We start from the raw sequence: 18,291 nt of genomic DNA on the forward strand, positions 1-18,291 counted from the left end.
CTGGGCATTGGCCTGTCCTCCCTCCTCTCTAGTCTTTATCGCCCAGGCTCAACCTCCAAAAGCCAGGGAGTTTCAAGCCTGGCGCAACTCCGAGGCCACACCCAGGTGGGTCTATGGGTGTCAGGGCAGCCGACAAAGAATGCAGCAAATCCACAGGCAAGAGATTAGTGGGCAGGCTATGAGTCAATGCTCTTTCACAGAGGGCCCTGCCTACTCCTGGCTATTTCTTCTGCAAAACTAGGCAGTGCTGGCTGTGGGCCTGAGAATCTTCCCCCAGGGATTGGCTAGATGGAAGTACTTGTATCTTGTGTAAATTTAGATCAGGGACTTATAAGCCATTATAGCTGGTCAGCCCTTGAAGAGGGAGCCCAACCCTTCATCCAACAGATGGAGAAACTGAGGCCCAGAGAGGTGACATTCATGCCCAAGGTCACCCAGTCAGTGGGCAGTGGGGCAAGGGTTTGACACCCAGTCTGGACCCTTGGACTTCTCACCTTCCTGCCTCTCCCTTTGAGAGCTGTGTGTGTCCTAAACAACAAGGCCCTTAAATGTCTCTTTTACAATCACGGTGCTTTGAGAAGCAGGATTGTGTGACATCTAGGAACCCAACCTCCCGGATTAAAATCTGGGGTCTGACACTGGCTGTGGCATCTCAGGTGTGTTTCCTAATCTCTTTGCTTCAGATTCTCATCTACAAAATGGGGATGATAATAGCACTTCACTGCTAAGTTGCTGTAAAGACTAAATGAGTTAATACACATAAAGTGGTTAGAAACAGTGCTTGGCACAGCACACCAGTCTTGGGCTGGGAGCAGCCTCTTTTGCAGACCCTCATGTCTCACTGTGTAGCTCACACCTCCCCTTAGCTCCCTGCCTGTAATCACATTTGCCTGTGGTTGGGTGGTGGGTAATCAGTGAGGAGGTTGGCTGCAAGATCTCCCTCCATCTGGGGTCTCTCATTGGTGGTGAGGCAGCCGATCCCATGGCTGGTTCTGTGGGTGTGAGCCCCAGGAGGTGGGGAGGGTACCGCTGCCTGCCTGACACCACTCACGGACCAGCTAGGACTTCTGCGGCCCTGTGCACAGGAGTACCCTGGGCAGATGGAGGACCTGGGCCATCACTTCCTCTCTGATGCTGGTTCAGTGCCAGGTGGGGTTGGGTTGAAGCTGTGATCTGCCTTGAAGGGATAAGACAGGGGATGGGGCAGGGAGAAACCTCAGGCACATAGGGCTGGAACAAGGGCCCATCTTGGCCTCTGGAACCCTCTGAGGGTTCCCTCTGCCCTGTTCCTCTTTGAACAAACAGTAGCAAAAGAGTCCAGCCCCCAGGGACCCTGCATGGGGCCCAATAAACCTAACGTTCCAGCCTGATATGAGACCCTTCCCAACCCCTGGCTGTGGCCATGGGGACACAGCTTTAGCCTGAGGCTCCCAGCAGATGGCCCTTGGGGCCACCTGAGAGCTGACCAGCACTGCCAGGGAGAGAAATCAGAATGGGAGACATAGGGGGTGGCAGGGAGGACCACAGACACACAGCGGGTATCATTTTACTTGTCTGAATGCTGTTTGATAAACCACCATCCTCTTCAACATCTCCTGTGGCTGCCAGAAAAAAAAAAAGTTCCATGCTGGATATTACTGATAGGTCTCATCTGCCCCCTGGTGCCAGATCCCGGGCCTGCCAGTCTGGGGCAGCCCTGCCAACATCCCTCCCCAGACAGACACAGCCTGATTTATGTTTCAGCCCCCATGATGTCCCTAGACACAGCAGCTACCCAGGTCTAGTCAAGCAAACACCACCCTTGTCATCAGCCAAAACAAGTGACACAGGTGCACCAGTGACTATCACAGGAGCACAAACTTAGCTCTTCAGGGAGCTGACACGACAGCTAGAGCTCAAAATAAGTATCTGAGCTGCCCCGCCTGACATTGGATAGAGTTTCCTTGAAAGGAGAATTAGAATTCTGGCATGACTCTTCCCAGCATGAGTGGGAGGCCAGTGAGTGGCTGGTGTCCCTGGAGCACCAGCTCGCTCAGCTGCAGGTGACTGAGAGTGGGCAGACCTCCCCACTTCCCCAGGACCACACCTCACACTCCCAGTCCCAGGGAGGAGTGAGATGTGAAATGGAAAAAGGCAGTGGATCTGCTTTGGCCAGTTTCCCATCTGAGGGTGGTCCATGCCATGATGGCCTTAGGGACAGAGGCCAGGCAACTGGAATCACTGTAAGTTTTGGCAAGATGGCAACGTAGATAAGAGCTTGGGCTTTGGATTCTGAATGACTCTGGTGTAAGTAGTAAGTCCTGGTTCTGCTTTGGGTAACCTACTGAATCCCTCTAAGCTTCGGGTTCCTCAAGTATGAAACACGGATAACATCAGGTGCCATGTACTGGATTGTTGTGAGGATTAAGTGAGACCCTGCAGAGTTTGAGCTGTTACTTTTATTACTTCTAGATGAAGCTCCAGCCTGTTTGGTCAACTGAGGAACAGGAATGTCACTGGTCATGTCAACAACTGCTTACACCCATGTAAATTCATCTCTAGGCCAATGAGAAGGTTAGGAGATGGCACCTGATGTGAGTTTGTATTCCACCTCACTCTCCCTCCAGCAGAACCCAGGGAGACAGCCCTGGTCTGCTCCTCTGGATAGGCCCTGGAGGGGACCGGAGAGGCTTACCAGGACCTCGGATTTCACAGCTGGCCTGTAGATGAAATTGGACTCCTGGTGGACCATGACAGGCTTAGAGATGGTGGACACGCCAGGGCCTCGTGGAGGCTGTGGGCTTGGGCAAAATGTCTACAGGGGTTAGTTTAAGAAAGATCCATGTGAGGTCATAGTGAGGATGGCCCAGGCCAACCATGGCACTCTGACACCCGTGCAATTCACACCATGCACATGCTGAGCCAGCCTGGTTCGTTCACCCTGCCAGAGGCCCTGGGGTATGATTATCAGCAGAGAGACAAGAGATCCACTGGCCACAGTGTGCCCTGAAGTCAAAGAAACTATGTGGCTCTGAGGAATCAGGGACTTGAGCCAGAGTCTGGTTCTGGGGTCACCAGCCACTGTCACTCAGAGGATAGGTTTTTCAAGGCTTCCTCTCAGTGGCCTTGGATGTTCAGCCTTCTCTCTTCCTAAAGGTTCTCTCTTCTGGCCATGGTTCCAGTCCCTGGACCGCACAGGAAGAATCCACTCTCCCTGGTAGATGGGCCCAGAGTCTGGAGGCTAGGGGTAAGGAGCAGTAAGAGAGGCATCCTGGAGAGCTGATGTACTCTGTCGGCTTTGCTCTAACCCACTTGATCATCTTGGGCAAGACAAATCAAATTGGGTCACAGCCCTGCTCCTGGCCCTTGATGGGTCCCCACTGACTACTGAGCTCCTTGACTTGACCCCAAGGTCCTTCATGAACTTCTCTACCTTCCTTTACAGACTCATCCCTTCCTCCTTCCCACCCTCCCCTGTGCCCTTTTCAGCACTGCTCCCCTCTCCCCTTCACACAGAGAGGCAAAAGGCAGGCACTTAATGATTTTTGAATCAAATTTGTTGAGGAAAAGCTGCCGCCCACCCTGGTGGAGACCACTCGACGTAAGGATAATTCAGCTGCCTGCAAACCTGTCCTGGCTGGGCTCTGGGGGAAGACATCCCTGGAACAGACAGACATCTCTCTGTCAGAGCTACAGGGCTCAGGACTCCACCAGAGGTTCAGAGGGAGTCCCCCTGAGAGTCCCCTGCTGAAAGCTGCAGCTTTGTCTGCATCTGGTACTTACTCTCACCTCCCTTCCACCAAGCTCTCCTGAGTACTCTGAGATACTTTTTCTGCTCTGGATGCAGGAACTCAAATCCAGGCAGGGAAGGTTAATAAAAACCACCAATCAGGTGCCTGCTGCCTGCCCTTCCCCACAGCCCCACCCCAGCTGACACGAGCTGCATCAGTTCTGACTCAGGCTTGGCCTCACAGCTACGGGAGCAGAGGAATATTTTGTTTTTCTTTCCATGAAATCAAAGCTCCATGTCTTCCTTGAGGATTACCTCTTCTAATATAGTCTTTGGATTATGAACAATTAATAACAAATATATCTTTTTGAGAAAGATCACTGTTCTGCCTCCTGACATCCAAGAAAAAGATCCCTAGTCTTTTAAGAGAAAATTTGGAGATTTCAAGGAATTCTCCATCTTCATCTTTTCTGTAGCTGGAAGATGGCCAGACAATTCTGGGTATTCTGGGTATTAGACTTCAAGCGAACATAGTTGGCTAGTGCCACAGAAAATGGCACTGCAGTGTCATCACGCTGCATTGGTAAGTGTTATTGCTTCATTTACAGAGTCTAAAATCGCTTCCCTTTTCCCTGTTAAACTGGGGATTCATTTCCCACACTCAAGGCTTTCTAGGTTAATATCAAGAAAGGATTAGTTGTGACATAGAGCTCTGGCTAGTCAACACAGCCTTGCAAGTACTACATTGAATGTCACCAGCCCTACTAGCCAAGAGGAAGTGAGGGCCATGAATATCGATACACTGTTGCTCATCCCAACTATCACAGGCATCACCATACAATACAGCACTTCAAAATCAGCAGAAACCATGCACATGCAGGATGTCCACAACATGCAGGTTGGGGAGCTCATTCCTGGAAAACGGGGTAAGGTGATGTTTCTGCCCGTCTCCATGCACAGGAGCAGGGAAGGACCTGGGAAACATCAGCCCAGCCCATCCACCTGCTTCCCAGCGTAGCATGCGGGGCAGGGGTAGTACCTTTGGGGTGGGTGGGAAGCTCCGCTCGGGGACAGGGGAACTGGCGGGCTTCCCGCTGTGGTTCTTTGCCTCCCAGTCCTCTGTAGGATTGCCTGTGTCCCCAGGCCGGAAGGGCTGGTTGCCCAGTGCCTCTTCCAGGGCAGAGGGCAGCGGGCGGGTAGGAGTGAGGTCTTGGGTGGGAATTGATGGTGGGGGAGGGATGGGAATGGGAGGTGGGTTGTGTTGCACCCAGGGTGAGGATGAGGCGCTCACACGGCCTGATGACGGAAGGACAGGGGTTGCAGGGACCTTGAGGGGTGGGTTGGAGGGTGGAGGGTGGGGCATTACAGGCAAGGCAGAGGGAATCTTGGGGGGATAGTAGAACATATCCAAAGGGATGTCATCCAGGTCAGTGGTGTGGAGGTGCAGTCCACCAGCGAAGCGTCTCAGGGGCGGGGCGAGGGGAGACATAGAAGGCGGGGGCCCTGTGGTCATCTGGGGGGTTGCAAGGAAGTTCTGTAATCATCTGACTAGTGCTCCACTTCACAGTACACTGAGTACAAGGCTCTTCTAATCTATCTCTCTTACTGCTGGAGACCCACCACCCTCAAACCAGAGCCATGGAGGTGTCACTTCTCTGCCATCTGAGCTCATACCAGGCGGCTGGTGGGGAATGCCCCATTGCAAGTGTCCCAAGTTATGCCATATGTGGGTGATAGGTAAGGTGACCATATAATTTATCATTTAAACCAAAACACACTTGACAGTGAACAGGGCAGTCTTCGCAATTACACCAGGACAATGGGCATAACTGGAACCATCTCAGACAAGCTGGGACTTAGTGGTCACTCTGGAGATAAGCCCAGGAAGACAGATATGTTCCCCGTCCCCAAGAAAGAAAGGGGGAGTGAGCTTGTAAGGTGGCCCTGGACTGTGGCCAACCTGCCTCCCACTGTCCCCAGGGTGAGTCATTGTGAAGGCAGCAGGAGGGTCCATGTGGAAAGAAGAGCTCTGTTACCTCTGAAATCTCATTATCAGCAGAGGAGATCTGCTCAAGGCGCGTCTGACAGAGCCTTTCCACCCAATACTGAATCTTTTCCGATTCCTCAAGGTCTTCCCGCTCTGTCTCGGACACCTGGGACCAAGGACGGCGCAAAGAGGTGAGGACAAAGGGCACACTTGAGTCATACGTGGCGGCACACTTGAACCAGTAGCACGGAAACATTTCTTAAAAGCCCCAGAGTACTGCTGGGTATGTCAGCTGTCTAGAAAAAGACTCAAGCTTGATTCATCTGGGCCCAGAGGAGGGAGAAACAGGCGAGGAGAGGGTGCTGAAGTGTTGGGTTGACTAACGCTACTTGTAGGAAAAATCAGAGAAGGGGCTCATGCATTGCATGGGATTAGTCCGCCTCCAGGATCCCCAAGAACCCTGAGGCTCTTATGATTCTCCAAAGAATGGTCCTTTTGTAGGCTCCTCCTAGCACATTCTAAGGGTTTTTTTCCCTTCCAGGTTGCCTTGTCCTCAGAAGTACGAGTTCAATTTTTTAAATTTTGTAGCTAATTTGTTTCTAATGCCAGAACTAATGCACTTCATATTTGCCAGGATTTCTCTGGTTTTGTAATGTAATCAGCTTGGCAATATGATTCATGGAATCATTAAAGAGAAGCAGAACCAATTATATGTCAAACAGGGAGTTAAGGTCATCGAACTCACCTAGGAAATAATTACTCAGGTTGGAAGACCACTCTTGGCATGTCTTGAAGGGAAAAGCCTTAGATACATTCCCAGGTTGAAGAGGTCTAGCCTCAGACACCCTGGGAGCAGCTTCAGACTCACAGCCTGATTAATTGATGGATAGCCTGAGACACTCTGCTCGCACAACGGGGTTAGCCCCAGCCCCACACCCTCAGAGCCAAGGCACTTTGGGGAAATCCGGTCTTGAGTGTATAACCTGGGTAGGGGGTCAGACTGATTCAGAGCTAATGGCAGGTGGGTGGAAGGCTAAGTTCAGATCTATATCTAGGGAGAGGGGTGAGCCTCACTCACAGCCACGCCGAGGGAGGAGAGCTTGGTCTCAGACTCATACTCTGACACAGTGGGGGCAGAGGGCACAGACTCAAGCCTCTGGCCAGGTGTGTGGAGGGCTAACCTAAGTCCTACAATCTGGGCAGAGGGTTTAGTCTCGGACCCCTCTGAGCAAGGAGGCCAGTCTCAATCCCAAACACACACCTAAGCCAGAAGCTAGCCTCAGATGACCCTGGGCAGGTGGGCGATCTCACTCTCTGGACTAAGGAGGGGGCAGGGCTCACTCAACCTTTGGACTCCATTTGGTTCCCCAGGAGCACGATTGGGAACAACCAAACCGCATGCCAGCGGTGCTCACCGGGCCTGTGAGCAGGGCACGTACCTCCTGGGCCAGCCGGTTGATCTTCAGTTGCTTTTCCTTCTCCAGCATTTCCTCTTTCTCTTTGTAAAGCTTTTGCTCAAACTCCAATTCCTTCTTATTCTTTCTCAGCTCCTGCAGGCTGTCATACTTGGCTTTCTTATCCTTTCCTTTCTGAGCAGATGCGGCATTTTACACGACAAGGGTTATAAGGTAGTGTTGACACTGGCACAGCACCACAAACAGGGCATTCAGTCCTCAGACAACACCAGGCAACCACCCCCGGTGAGCCCCTCCCCCAGCTCTAACCCTGTGCCTCGGACCTCAGGTTCAGGACAAGCAGGCCTCTGCTACCTATTGCAGAGCAGGAGGTACATTCCCTTTGCCAGCCAGAATGGGCTTACTAACTCACTAACTAGCCCCATTACCTTGGCTAAGTTTCTTAACCTCTCTGGGCCTGATTCACTTATCTCCAAAATGGAGAAAATACCTGCCCCATAAGCTTGCCATCCAGATTCAATGAAATAACATCTATAAGAGCTTTATAAACATTAAAGTACTGTATAAATAAAAGGCATTGTATTTATTTCCTAGTATCTGGACACATGCCTTTTCCATTACTTGGGGAGAAAGGTGTCTCAGGTTCAGACACCACAGATGCATCCTGGGAGATTCTGCAGAAAATCAGGGAGAGCTGGTAAGCCTCATTTGTAGAGATCCTCTGTCCTGAGTCAGAGCCAAGGACATCAGATTTTGCCCTGATGCTTAAGCTCCAGACCATTTCATCCTGGAGAGTCCACCATTCTCTCTGAACTAGGCCCCTGGAATGAAGATTAGTCAGAAACTACAGGACTGGGAGTTGGGGGTAGAGAGAGAGAATGGCCTAACTGCTTTCCGCTAGCTGTCAGGTTCAAGAGGACTTGGGGAGGGAGGTGCAGGGCTAAAGGACTCCTTACAGTTCCTGTTGGAACTGGACCCACAAAGCCTGCTTTCCTGGCTGCTTCTCTCAAGGAGTTGCAGAGAAGCCAAGGAATGAGAAAGGAAGAGAACATTTATGAACTGCCTATGTGTCAAACAAATTACATCGGTTATCTCATATGTAGATATTATCCTCACTCTCTTGATGAAGGAGCTGAGGCTCAGAGAAATAGTAAGTCTCTTGTCCAACATCAAACATCTGGTAAGTGGTGGTGCCGGATTTGGTCCTGAGTCTTCCAAGCCCCACCAATTTTCTACTGTGTCCAGGTGAGCTGGGGGCAAGGGGAGCATGGCAGGAGGGAGTGTCAGCTCCATCACACACAGCTTGGCAGACAAAGCTAGCTCTCCAGAGAGGGGACAGCAGAGAGCCAACATTCTGGGGAATGTCTGGGGAAAGGAGGAAACCCACCTGTGAGCTCACCCCTACCCCCAACAAGTCTTCCTGGGGCCTGCTCTCAGTTCCTCAATCATCCCAGCACTGAAGGCCAGGAATGAAGAACTGAGTTTACCAGCAACGGACACACAACTTCGTCTGCAGCTGGAAGGACTTGGGGGGGTCATTCTGGATCATGACTGAATCATCTTGCCTCCTAAAGACCACCCCCACCTCCATGTAATGTGCTTTGGAGATGACCCTACCCCTCACCATCTGAGGGATGGGATCCATCCCCAGATCAGTCTGTGAGCCACTTGAGAAGATGATTCTCTTAGCTTCAGAGTCCTGCTTGGTTCCTTGCCTACACTGTTGGCTAGACTCTTGGCTCAGTTGACAGATGAACCCTTGATATCATATTATAGATTGAGACTTCAATTCCGCAAGAGGAGCCAGAAACATTCTGCCTGATGGCAGCTTGCTAGGATGAGGGCATGGCCTCCCACAGGGACCACTATGATAGGAATGGCCATTCTGTTGGTTTAAAAACACCACCACCAGTGCTAAGATTTTAGAGCCAGGACTACTAGGTGGGGCAGGCACATGTGACATTTTTTCTGTCCCATCTCAGGAAAGCAGCACCTGCTTACTGATGCAGAAGGGCAAGTGGCCCCATAGCATCACCTACTGATCTCATAACTGTCCACTCCATATCAGTGCTTAGTTGTGTGTGACTCTGCCTCCCTGCTAGAGGGTGGGCTCCTGCAAGTAGGGCTGGTCCACATGATATACTCATGCAGTCCTGGTGAGAGGGTTATTCAGAACCATAAGTCCTTAGGCACTGGCATAGACTCTGTGGGGTCACAGGCCTGGGGGCCCTGAGCCCTGGGCCAAGTTAGGAATCGAAGGCATCAGGTCTTTAGCTTTTCAAATAAGGGGAATGTTGCGCATGGATGGTTATAGCCACAGACAGCCGCTGCATTACCTGGGCCCTGGGTGTTTCTGCTCCTGGGAGACACGGTGTCTCCCATGGCTCTGGAGAAAATGGTGATGGATTTTCAGAGCCAGCAGAACACAATTCTGTTGTCCTTTTAGCTGTCAGTTAAATTTGTGGCAAATATTCCCTTGAGACTGGACTAAGGAGAGGAAGATAGGTGGGTGTGTTCTTGCTGCTACCTAGAAGCAATTTTCCCCTCCTTTGGAAATGAAAAAAAATCAAAATACCAGCTATTTCTGGAATGATTAAACTAATGAGTAGGGGGACACAGGTCCACTGCTTTACCAACAGCACTTTTCAAGCGACACAATCTCTGATGGGAAGTGTGTGTGTGGAGATGTACACACACTACTTTTACCTCGTTATCAGTGCCTGAGAAGAATTGAACCCATCCATCACTTTTAATTAGTTTTTCAAGTAAAATCCCGTGTGTGTGTGTGTCTAAGTTAAATTCTAGTAGAGACAATATAGGTAAGAATTCGAAATCTAACCTAGTGAGACATCCTAAGCCAGAGTCAGCTTATAAAATGAAAGGGACAGTTTTATGAGACCAAGTCCTTTCTGAGACTGCAGAGGTGTAGAAAGGAGTCCCCTGAGGGGCTCTAACCTAGTTTATTCAGTGTCCCAAATCATGATCTGTGCTCCTAGGTGAAGATGTCCGCTCTGTCAGGAATAACAGTGCTGCCTAGTATCTGAACAGTACCATGTTGGAGGAAGGGGTAGATGTTTCTAGCACATCAGAAATTCCCATTTTATAGGCAGGGAGAAGTTATATATTATCAAGTTCACTCTGCTGCCAGGGCTTTGGTTTCTGGAGGCCAGACATCCTGCCAGAAGGAGCCAGTCGAGTGATAACGCCTATATTGGTTCATCCAGATTTATGCTGATGTTTGGATTCCAAATACCAAGTCATCCTAAATGTCCAGTCTATAGATGTTAGCAGCGGCATTTTCATAATCAAATGCCAAAGGGGTTTAGAAGGAAAAGGGTCGAAAAAGGTTTATGGGGCCTGGAGATACAGTAATAAGATTTAGAGAGAAAATTCAAGGCCCCAGAGACCAGCAAATTGCATTATCCTGGGCACATGCAGAGATATTTCCAGGGAGAGCTATGATTGGTGGTGTTGGTCTTTGTCTCAACTGGAGGCAGCAAACTCCCGCTTGGCAGCCAGTCTGTGCCTGGCATAGTCGGTCTCATAGTCTGCACTGTGTACACCCAACCTGACATTTCACTCTGTCTGACCTCGGCTTCTGGTCTTGGTCTCTGGTTCTACTTGACAGAGCAACAAAGAGGCAGCTTCCTGCCAGGCCCCTGCCCGCTGCCCTGGGCCCACTGGGGCTGGGGCTGGCCCAGGTGGTACCCGATAGTGCCTGGGCAGGTTTCACCCCATGAACATTCCCCCCACGATGCCTCTGTGACAGTGCCCTGCCATTTGAGGTCAGCCCCAGAGAGGCACAGATACACTTAAACTTCAAGTGAACAGTCGGGTCACACTACTGAGAGCTGACAGGAAGAGAAACAATGTTTGGAAATGGCCAAAACCCACAGCAAACTCAGTGGCAAACGGCACAGCACACAGCCCTGGCCTACCTTCCGAATGGTTGGGAATTTGCCATCGTAACGATAGAACCACCCAAAGGCTGTAACAACACAGGAACAAAGTGGTGAGACACGGTTCAGCCCAGCCAGTGTCCAGCCAGGACAGAGGCCAGGAGCTGGGTTCCCAAGGAACGAGTGGCTCTGTGAGACGAAGCGCAGCACAGCGGACCAACAGTAAAACTGCACCCTCTGTCTAACTCTCCACTCACCTGCCTCTCCTGGGTTGTAATGCAGACCCAAGACCACCTGAGAAAGACCCCGATTGCCAGGCCCTGGGCCCTGTCATCTGCCTCTGGCTTTAGAAGTCAGTGCCCAGAAAAATCAAAGAGAAAGCTGTCTGTGGGAGGCTGAGCTTTTGCAAATTATAGCCATAGCCCACAAACACAAAGCCCCGCTGAAAGAGTGAGGTTTTTCCCTGGTCCCTCCATCCAAGAAATGGCTCGAGACAAAAGGGAGCCTGGGTCTCTGCCTAGAATTGCTGTCAGCCCGAACAAAAGTCTTGTCTCATGGTCCGGGCCATATCCTCTACTTTCAGTGTTGAAAGAGAAAGCAACGATTGGGGTCAGCTCGGGGAAGGACGACGCAGGCAGCAGTGGGCAGGAGATGGGCTTCCAGAAAAGCATATCCCTACCCAGGCCAGATAAGCAGGGCACCAGCCCCCTGCCCTCCTCAGGCAACAGCACGGTGGGGTGACACTTCAAACCTGAAGCTCCCGGGGCCAGTGGTGAAGGGTAAATAATTACCCACTTTGACCCACCTGGGTTCTAGAACAGACTCTTAAAAGCCCCTCGCTGGACTGAGCACCAACCCCTAGTTGCTGGATCTTGGGGAGATCTGGGGAGTCCTGGGGAGAGGCCAAAGGAAGAACTGGGCCTTGGGCAGTACTTAAATATTGGAGCCAGCGGTTCAGCTGTACTGGTGTGCACAGTTGATGTTTGAGCCTGGCCAGAAGTCCTGTTCTCAAGGTTTTGTGTGCAGTGCTTAGACCAAGCCGGGGCCGGGAGGAGCTTCACAGACTCCAGTGGACCCCACCATATGCTGGCCCCCCAGAACTGAGTGTCTGCAGGGCTGGCGGCGGGGGGGGGGGGGGGCAGAGCAAGCGGAGCAGCAAGGCCAGGGAGCGAAGCGGGGGGCCGCAAACCTGCTCTCCCTGCTTCTCCATGCCTCTGTCCGGGTCGTCAGCAGCCGCAAGCTTGGGCTCCACTCCCTGATTATCTACCCAGGAAAACAGGAGGAAGCTGGTGAACGGAGAGGGGTTCAGGAGACCACAGGGCCAAAGGTGCTTCCCAGGAGCCTGGAGACCTGGGACCAGTTTCTTCTACGGGAACTGTGAGGTTAGGGGCAGGAACAGGGCTCAGGAGCTCAGTGCAAAGTTTTCTTGCCCTGGGATGGGGCATGTTGTGCTTTTATCCCTGGTAGCTTTAATTTCTCTATCTGTAACATGGGCTCACAACAGGGGCCTCTGATCTGACAGCAGGGTGAGAAGCATTTTGCAGGGTGCTCGGCTGCAACTTGGGAGGTGTGGTACAGAGGATGGGAACATCTGAGTATTATACATGCTCACTGCCAGGGCATACAATGGGAGAACAGATCCTCCTGGCTTCTTACCACCTCTGGAGTTCTGGGTCCCCAGGGGACGTCAGAGCTGTGTGGGTGAACTGGGGACCCTGAGGAGGTGAGGAGATTTGCAGGGGTAAAGGGGCACATGTGGTCATGAAAACATGAATTTTGACATAATGTAGAGAATAGCAAACCACCCATTCCAGTGGTTTCCAACCTGGACTCTGGCCTCCCTGGGATGGTACAAGGTAGTGTATAAACTGCTGTGAGCTATTTATTACTATTTGGAGATATTAATTAGAAGAACTTGCCCAGTAACCTATGAAAAGGCTAACGTTAAGAGCCTTTGCTTTTGCCTCCATTTATGGTTACTCAACAGTGGAACACTCATGCTTTGTTGCTAATAAGAACGACTGCCTAATCCAACAATGGGGACACAAATGATTACTTAATAGTTTGGTAGGAAAAAAACTCAACTTCCAAACCACAGGGCCTGTTTGGTGTGGGGACTAATTGATGTAGTCCTTAATGGTGAGAGAAGGCTGGAAATCTTGTTTAAATCTTTTTTTCTCTCCAGGCTTTTTCTAGCTCTGGAATCCTGGATAAAAACCCTCCTCCTCATTGGCTTAGCTAAGACAGTTCTTCTGGGGGACTCTGTGTGCCCGGGACTCAAGGGCTTGGCAGAATGTTGGGCCATGGGTAGGCAGGATGAGCCCCTGGGACAGTGGTGGTGAGGGGAACAGTCAGCTCCATCCACATCACTAGGATGAATGGCTTCATTTTCCAGGCAAGAAATGTTTCACACTCTTTACTCACTGTTCAAAAATGCAAGGTCCACCCCTCATCGGGCACAGACATCTGAGTCAGGTATAACCTGTCAGCTAACTGGGCTCCAGAGCTGAAGAGTGGTCAGGGAGACCCTGAATGAGGCCTGGTCCTGCTGGCCCAGCATGGCTGAGACCACTCCTGGAGAAAGGCAGGAATTGAGCTGCTCAGAGGCCTTCCTGCATTTCCTGACTTATCTCCAAATGAGAATTAATTGCCGGTGCGCATAGAGATGGATGGAGGCAGCAGCTGCCCCAGCTTGGGCTGGCAGACTCTGGTCATCAATCTCATGCTTTGCGGCGTTGCTTTAGGAAACATATCTTGAAAAAGGGAACGTTCTCACTCCTTTTATTCAAGAAGCTTCATTTGGTTTAAAAGCACTAAATAAATAGCTAGTTGGAGAAAGGGTTTTTATTTTCTATCGTTCCTGAAAGAGTGTATTTGCTCTGAAGCCAAGACATAGTTTCAAGGAAGGCACTAAATTGACTGGGATTACTTTCATGAGAAGCAATTAAAATTGATTTCTCTCCTTCTGAAGCTCCTATTTCATGCATTAAGAGCAAATTAACTCTCTGTCTAAAACACAGTTTATTCACTGGGAATTTAGCTCTGGCCCCATCCTTAACTAATACCAAATGTCACAGGGAAGGCTGATGAGAGTGTGCTTTGTCCTTCGGAGAGGACCCTGAGATGACACTGTGCCCACTGCCAGGAAGGAATGTGCTGGGTGGGAGCTGTTTGCCCTGCACCAGGGAGGGGTGAGATGGAACCATCCAGGTGCCTTGAATTTCTTCACTGACCCAAGTTGATGTCCCTCTAGGGCTTGGGCATGATTCAAAGTTGGAGCCAGAGCATCCAGACCCTATCACAGGATCCCAAATGGCTACCACAAAGCAGAAATGGGGAACCTTGGTTCTTGGGTACAGATTCACCCCACATCTGGAGGTTCCCAGGTTGGCTGAGCACAATCAGCTGTAGTAGAACCTGCCCCATGTCAAGTATGATCGAAATAGCTATAAAGAGTAAAGGCCCAACCAGGCATCCTGGACTTGTGATTGCCATGACACCCAAGCTGCCTTGCTCCTGGCTCCCCACCACGAGCCCTCTTAAGAAGCACTGAGGTTGAGGCCTTCCCCTCACTTTGCCCTAGTGCTGTGAGTTGCCCCTTGAAGAGGCATTCTGGGAGTTGGGGTTGAGAGCAGGTGGAAAGGAGAGCAGTTGGTTGAGGCTTGGACCGAAACTAGAGATGAAAACATAGTGCAGATGAAGAAGGGATAAGGGCAGAGGGAGCTAAGGCCACAGGATGGCCATAGTTTGGTGCCTGGGAGTCCTGATTCCATCCTTGGAGTGGAGGAACCTTGCAAGGTCCGTGCACAGGGATGCAGGTGGTAGGGCCACTTCAGGTAAGCTCCTCTCACAGCTGCCCATCAACCTTGGACCACCAGAGTCTTCTCTAATGTGAGCTCCTTGCCCTGTTTCCTGCTGCCCTTTCATGCCAGCCCCAATTCAGAACCAGGCAGGAAGAAGATAGGACACCCAAAAAACTAAAGTAATCCCACAAGCAGTTCATTTCTGCTACAGCTCTCCAATCTTTCTTTAGCAGCCTAAGGGCATGGGGAAGGTCCACCTGACAGTGTCTGTGCTGGGGGGAGAACCTGACAGCAGGTCTCCAGGACAAAGAGGGCAGACAGATCCCTCCCACCCCAATACTCTGTCAGACAGCCCCTGGCACATGACTGCCCCTCCACAAAGGAAACGCAGCCCAGAGAGCCATGGACGATTCACCTGGGGAGGTGTGGTGAGTGAAGGGAGACCAGCATCTCTATCTGGACCCCCCTCAGCCCCTGGTCAGAAGGAATCCCTCTCTCCCACCAGCACATGATACGTACACTTTGGCTTGCGAAGGGACACTGGGTGCACCTCGGAAGCAATGGTCTTGGGCGAAAGCAGCTGTTCCCTTGAGCCCCAGTCTTCTTCCCACTGCTTCTGAAATTTCTCTTCCTCCTCGACAATCCTGAAATAAGACCCCCACACCTGTGACTGGAGTCAGAGCCTCCATGGGCCCACCTTCTGCCTATGGGGAAACCCCAACCAGCCTGGGGAGAGGCCACATGGCTCTAGCTGTGGTGAAGACAGCAAAGTCCTTGGCACTTGTATTCTGAATCGAGGGTGAACGCCACCCTGCAATTATGTAAGACTACGTTCTAGTTACTCCAGTAGGGTGGGCTTTACTGGGATTATGGAATGGCTATAAATAAAGGAGGATCCACCAGGTACGAGAGGGCCAGGTAAACTGGGCCTAGAGGTGGCCTCTGGCTGGCTACACTCCCGCGAGCACACTCACGTCCACACACAGACTTGTGTGTGGACTCCTGGAGCTGAGGCACTCACTGTTCCATTTCCTTCCGGTATCTCTCATTTTCCTCTGCTGCCTTCTGGGCAATTTCCTTTTTCCTTCTGAAACACAAATGCAGATTGGCATGCTCGAGTCTATGCAAGAGAAGTTAACTCTTCCTTGTAGCTAACTCCTGATTTGAAAAAAGTTTTAAGTATTTCTTTCAGGTTCCCTTCCAAGGATGCCTAGACCAGCTTTGCATGCTGGTTGTGTGCTCTTACGTGGTTTTGTTTGACACAACTAAGCAGAGATTCTGTGCTGCAGGAGCTAGAATGCCAGTCAATGTGGGCCACACTCCATGCACCCACCTCCAAACACTTATATAAAGTGACTGATGATAGGCAGGGCCTGGCCTGAGTGAGGTCCTCCTGGAAGAGGGTCCCAGACCCCAGGGGTAAAGGTGGGCCATTACCCAAGGCCAGGGCTGTGGGCGGAGGTACCAGCAGGGGTGGTTCTCCAGGCTAATTCTGTGATGGGAGAGTTGGGAAAATTCTTATGAAGCTCCTAGAATGTACCTGGATTTAAATTTTGACATTATTTTTCATTTATGAATTGCTTGCCCCATTTATTCTCTCAATCCATCATCTCAACTACCCCATGTGGGGTGGGGAGCTCATCACCATAGATGGGGCAGCCAGACTACCTGGGGTGAATCCCAGCTTTGCTACGTGTGACTTTGCACACAAGTGGCTTACCCTCTCTGGGTCTCAGTCTCCTCCCCTGAAAAATGGGTTAGTATCATCCATCTCACAGGGCTATTGTGAGAATGACATTAAGTAACATACATGAGGCCATAATACAATGCCAGCCACATGGTTGGTACAAATGTCAGCTGCTGCTAGTAGCATCCCCGTATTCCTGGGTCTTGGAAATAGGGGACTCTCTCTGGCAAGGAGGGAGGAGCTTGGTGGTCTGGAGGCAGGGGATGCTTAGGCTGACCACCATCGGATCCATCTGCTTTGAGGGCAGGCCTCAGGGGGAGAAGATGAGGTCGACTCAGGACGCAATGAGCGGAAGCAAGGTGGGTAGGGTCGTTCGGTGGTCTGGGAGGGTAGGGAAAGGGCGTCCTAACTGGTTACACTCACTGCCGCTCCATCTCCTGCTGCTCCTGGAGGATCTTGTTGGACTCCATGGCCAGCCGCTTCTGCATGAGAAGCTCCTGCCGCTGCAGCTCGCGCTGCCTCACCTCTTCCAGCCGCTCCCGCTCCGTCATGAACAGCTCCCGGCCCTCAAGGGGAGAAAGAGGCCCCTTGCTCAGTCCCCTGGGGAACCTGTTCTCCCACTGCCACAGCCTTGGGGGCCAAGATGAGGGCTGTCTTCTCATCACCGTGACCCCAGTGTCAGGAGCTGTGGTTCCTACTGTCTCTGACCCAAACATGCCCTGGCTGGACAGAGACCCTCTTCCTCTGCTCTGTCAGAGCTTCAGGGACGGAGACCCCTTGGCCCTTCTCGGGCGTGTGTGGCGGAGATCAGGGCTCTGAGTGGCTGGGCCTGGATGCCAGGGGTCATGGAGCCCCCAGAGGCTCACTGTGCACTTACAGCTCCGGCTACGATGGAGATGGTCAGGCTGCGGCTACTCTTCAGCACGTTCACGGCCTGTGGGGACAGGTGGACAGTCAGTTGAGGCCTAACAGAGCAGAGGAGTCGAGGCCTCTAGAGAGCACAGAAGGTTCAGACACCATGGCAGGGCAAGGGGATGAGAAGTGGACGGTAGAGGTGATAGCCAGCAGGCGAAGATCCCACATCTCACCTCCTTGTGGTCAAGGTTGGAGAAGTCAATGCCATTGACTTCGACAATCTGGTCCCCTGCCTGGTGGAGGAATAGAGAGGTATCAGCATGTTCGCATTATCTGTATCCTCAATTAGCTGCAGGAAAGGTTCACCCTGGGGGCCGAGGGCAGATGTTGGGTCTTCAAGTGCCTGCACCTCAGCTCACCCTGATGAGCAGAGCAGTTAGAAAGCTCTAATGGGGTCCTCCCTGGGCCCCTCTACCTCATATATTTTTCATCAGCTGCCAAATATTATATCATTAAAGGTTCATTCCTTTGGCTTAATTTATGACATTTGCTTTAAAAACTCAGTATGTAGACCTAGGAGACTTTGGGTTTCTCACAGAGCAGAGGTTGTGTTGGGTCATAATAATAATTGGTAGCTAACGTTCATCAGTCCCTTACTATATGCCAGTTCTAAGCATGTGTATTAATTCATTTAATCCACACAATGACTCTAGGAGTAAGGCTATTAATCCATTTTATAGGAAAGGAATCTGATGCGCAAAAAGAGGAAGTAATTTGTCCAAAGTAGAGGTTAAAGTTCTGGCTCTGGCATCAGACCACCTAGGTTTGACCCAGACCTACCATTCTAGGTATGTGATCTTGGAAAGATCACATATTTTTTCTGGGTCTCAGTTTCCTCATCTATAAAATGAGGATAATGATAGTACCTAATTCTCA

The 18,291-nt window shown here is 51.2% G+C and overlaps 1 protein-coding gene across 4 annotated transcripts in view; it reads right to left on the minus strand.

Annotated features, from left to right (window-relative positions):
- Positions 1 to 18,291, minus strand: part of USH1C (USH1 protein network component harmonin) — a gene marked incomplete at its 3' end in the record, with an annotated part of 44,555 nt that overhangs the window by 7,313 nt on the left and 18,951 nt on the right. For 2 of the 4 annotated variants that reach the window (XM_081155057.1, XM_081155058.1), the window contains exons 10-15: positions 17,589 to 17,648; positions 17,378 to 17,434; positions 16,924 to 17,066; positions 15,835 to 15,900; positions 15,333 to 15,457; positions 12,200 to 12,273 (exon numbers count right to left, since the gene is read on the minus strand). In XM_081155057.1, the coding sequence (XP_081011183.1) occupies positions 12,200 to 12,273; positions 15,333 to 15,457; positions 15,835 to 15,900; positions 16,924 to 17,066; positions 17,378 to 17,434; positions 17,589 to 17,648 (525 nt within the window). Of the gene's footprint in view, positions 1 to 1,550; positions 1,602 to 2,674; positions 2,795 to 4,748; positions 5,223 to 5,745; positions 5,863 to 7,135; positions 7,286 to 11,049; positions 11,100 to 12,199; positions 12,274 to 15,332; positions 15,458 to 15,834; positions 15,901 to 16,923; positions 17,067 to 17,377; positions 17,435 to 17,588; positions 17,649 to 18,291 lie in introns of all 4 variants that reach the window. The other 2 variants (XM_081155055.1, XM_081155056.1) reach the window with 2 other exon arrangements.

The sequence above is a fragment of the Miniopterus schreibersii genome (genome assembly GCF_964146895.1).
Source record: "Miniopterus schreibersii genome assembly, chromosome: 12".
In the NCBI taxonomy this organism is placed as follows: domain Eukaryota; kingdom Metazoa; phylum Chordata; class Mammalia; order Chiroptera; family Miniopteridae; genus Miniopterus; species Miniopterus schreibersii.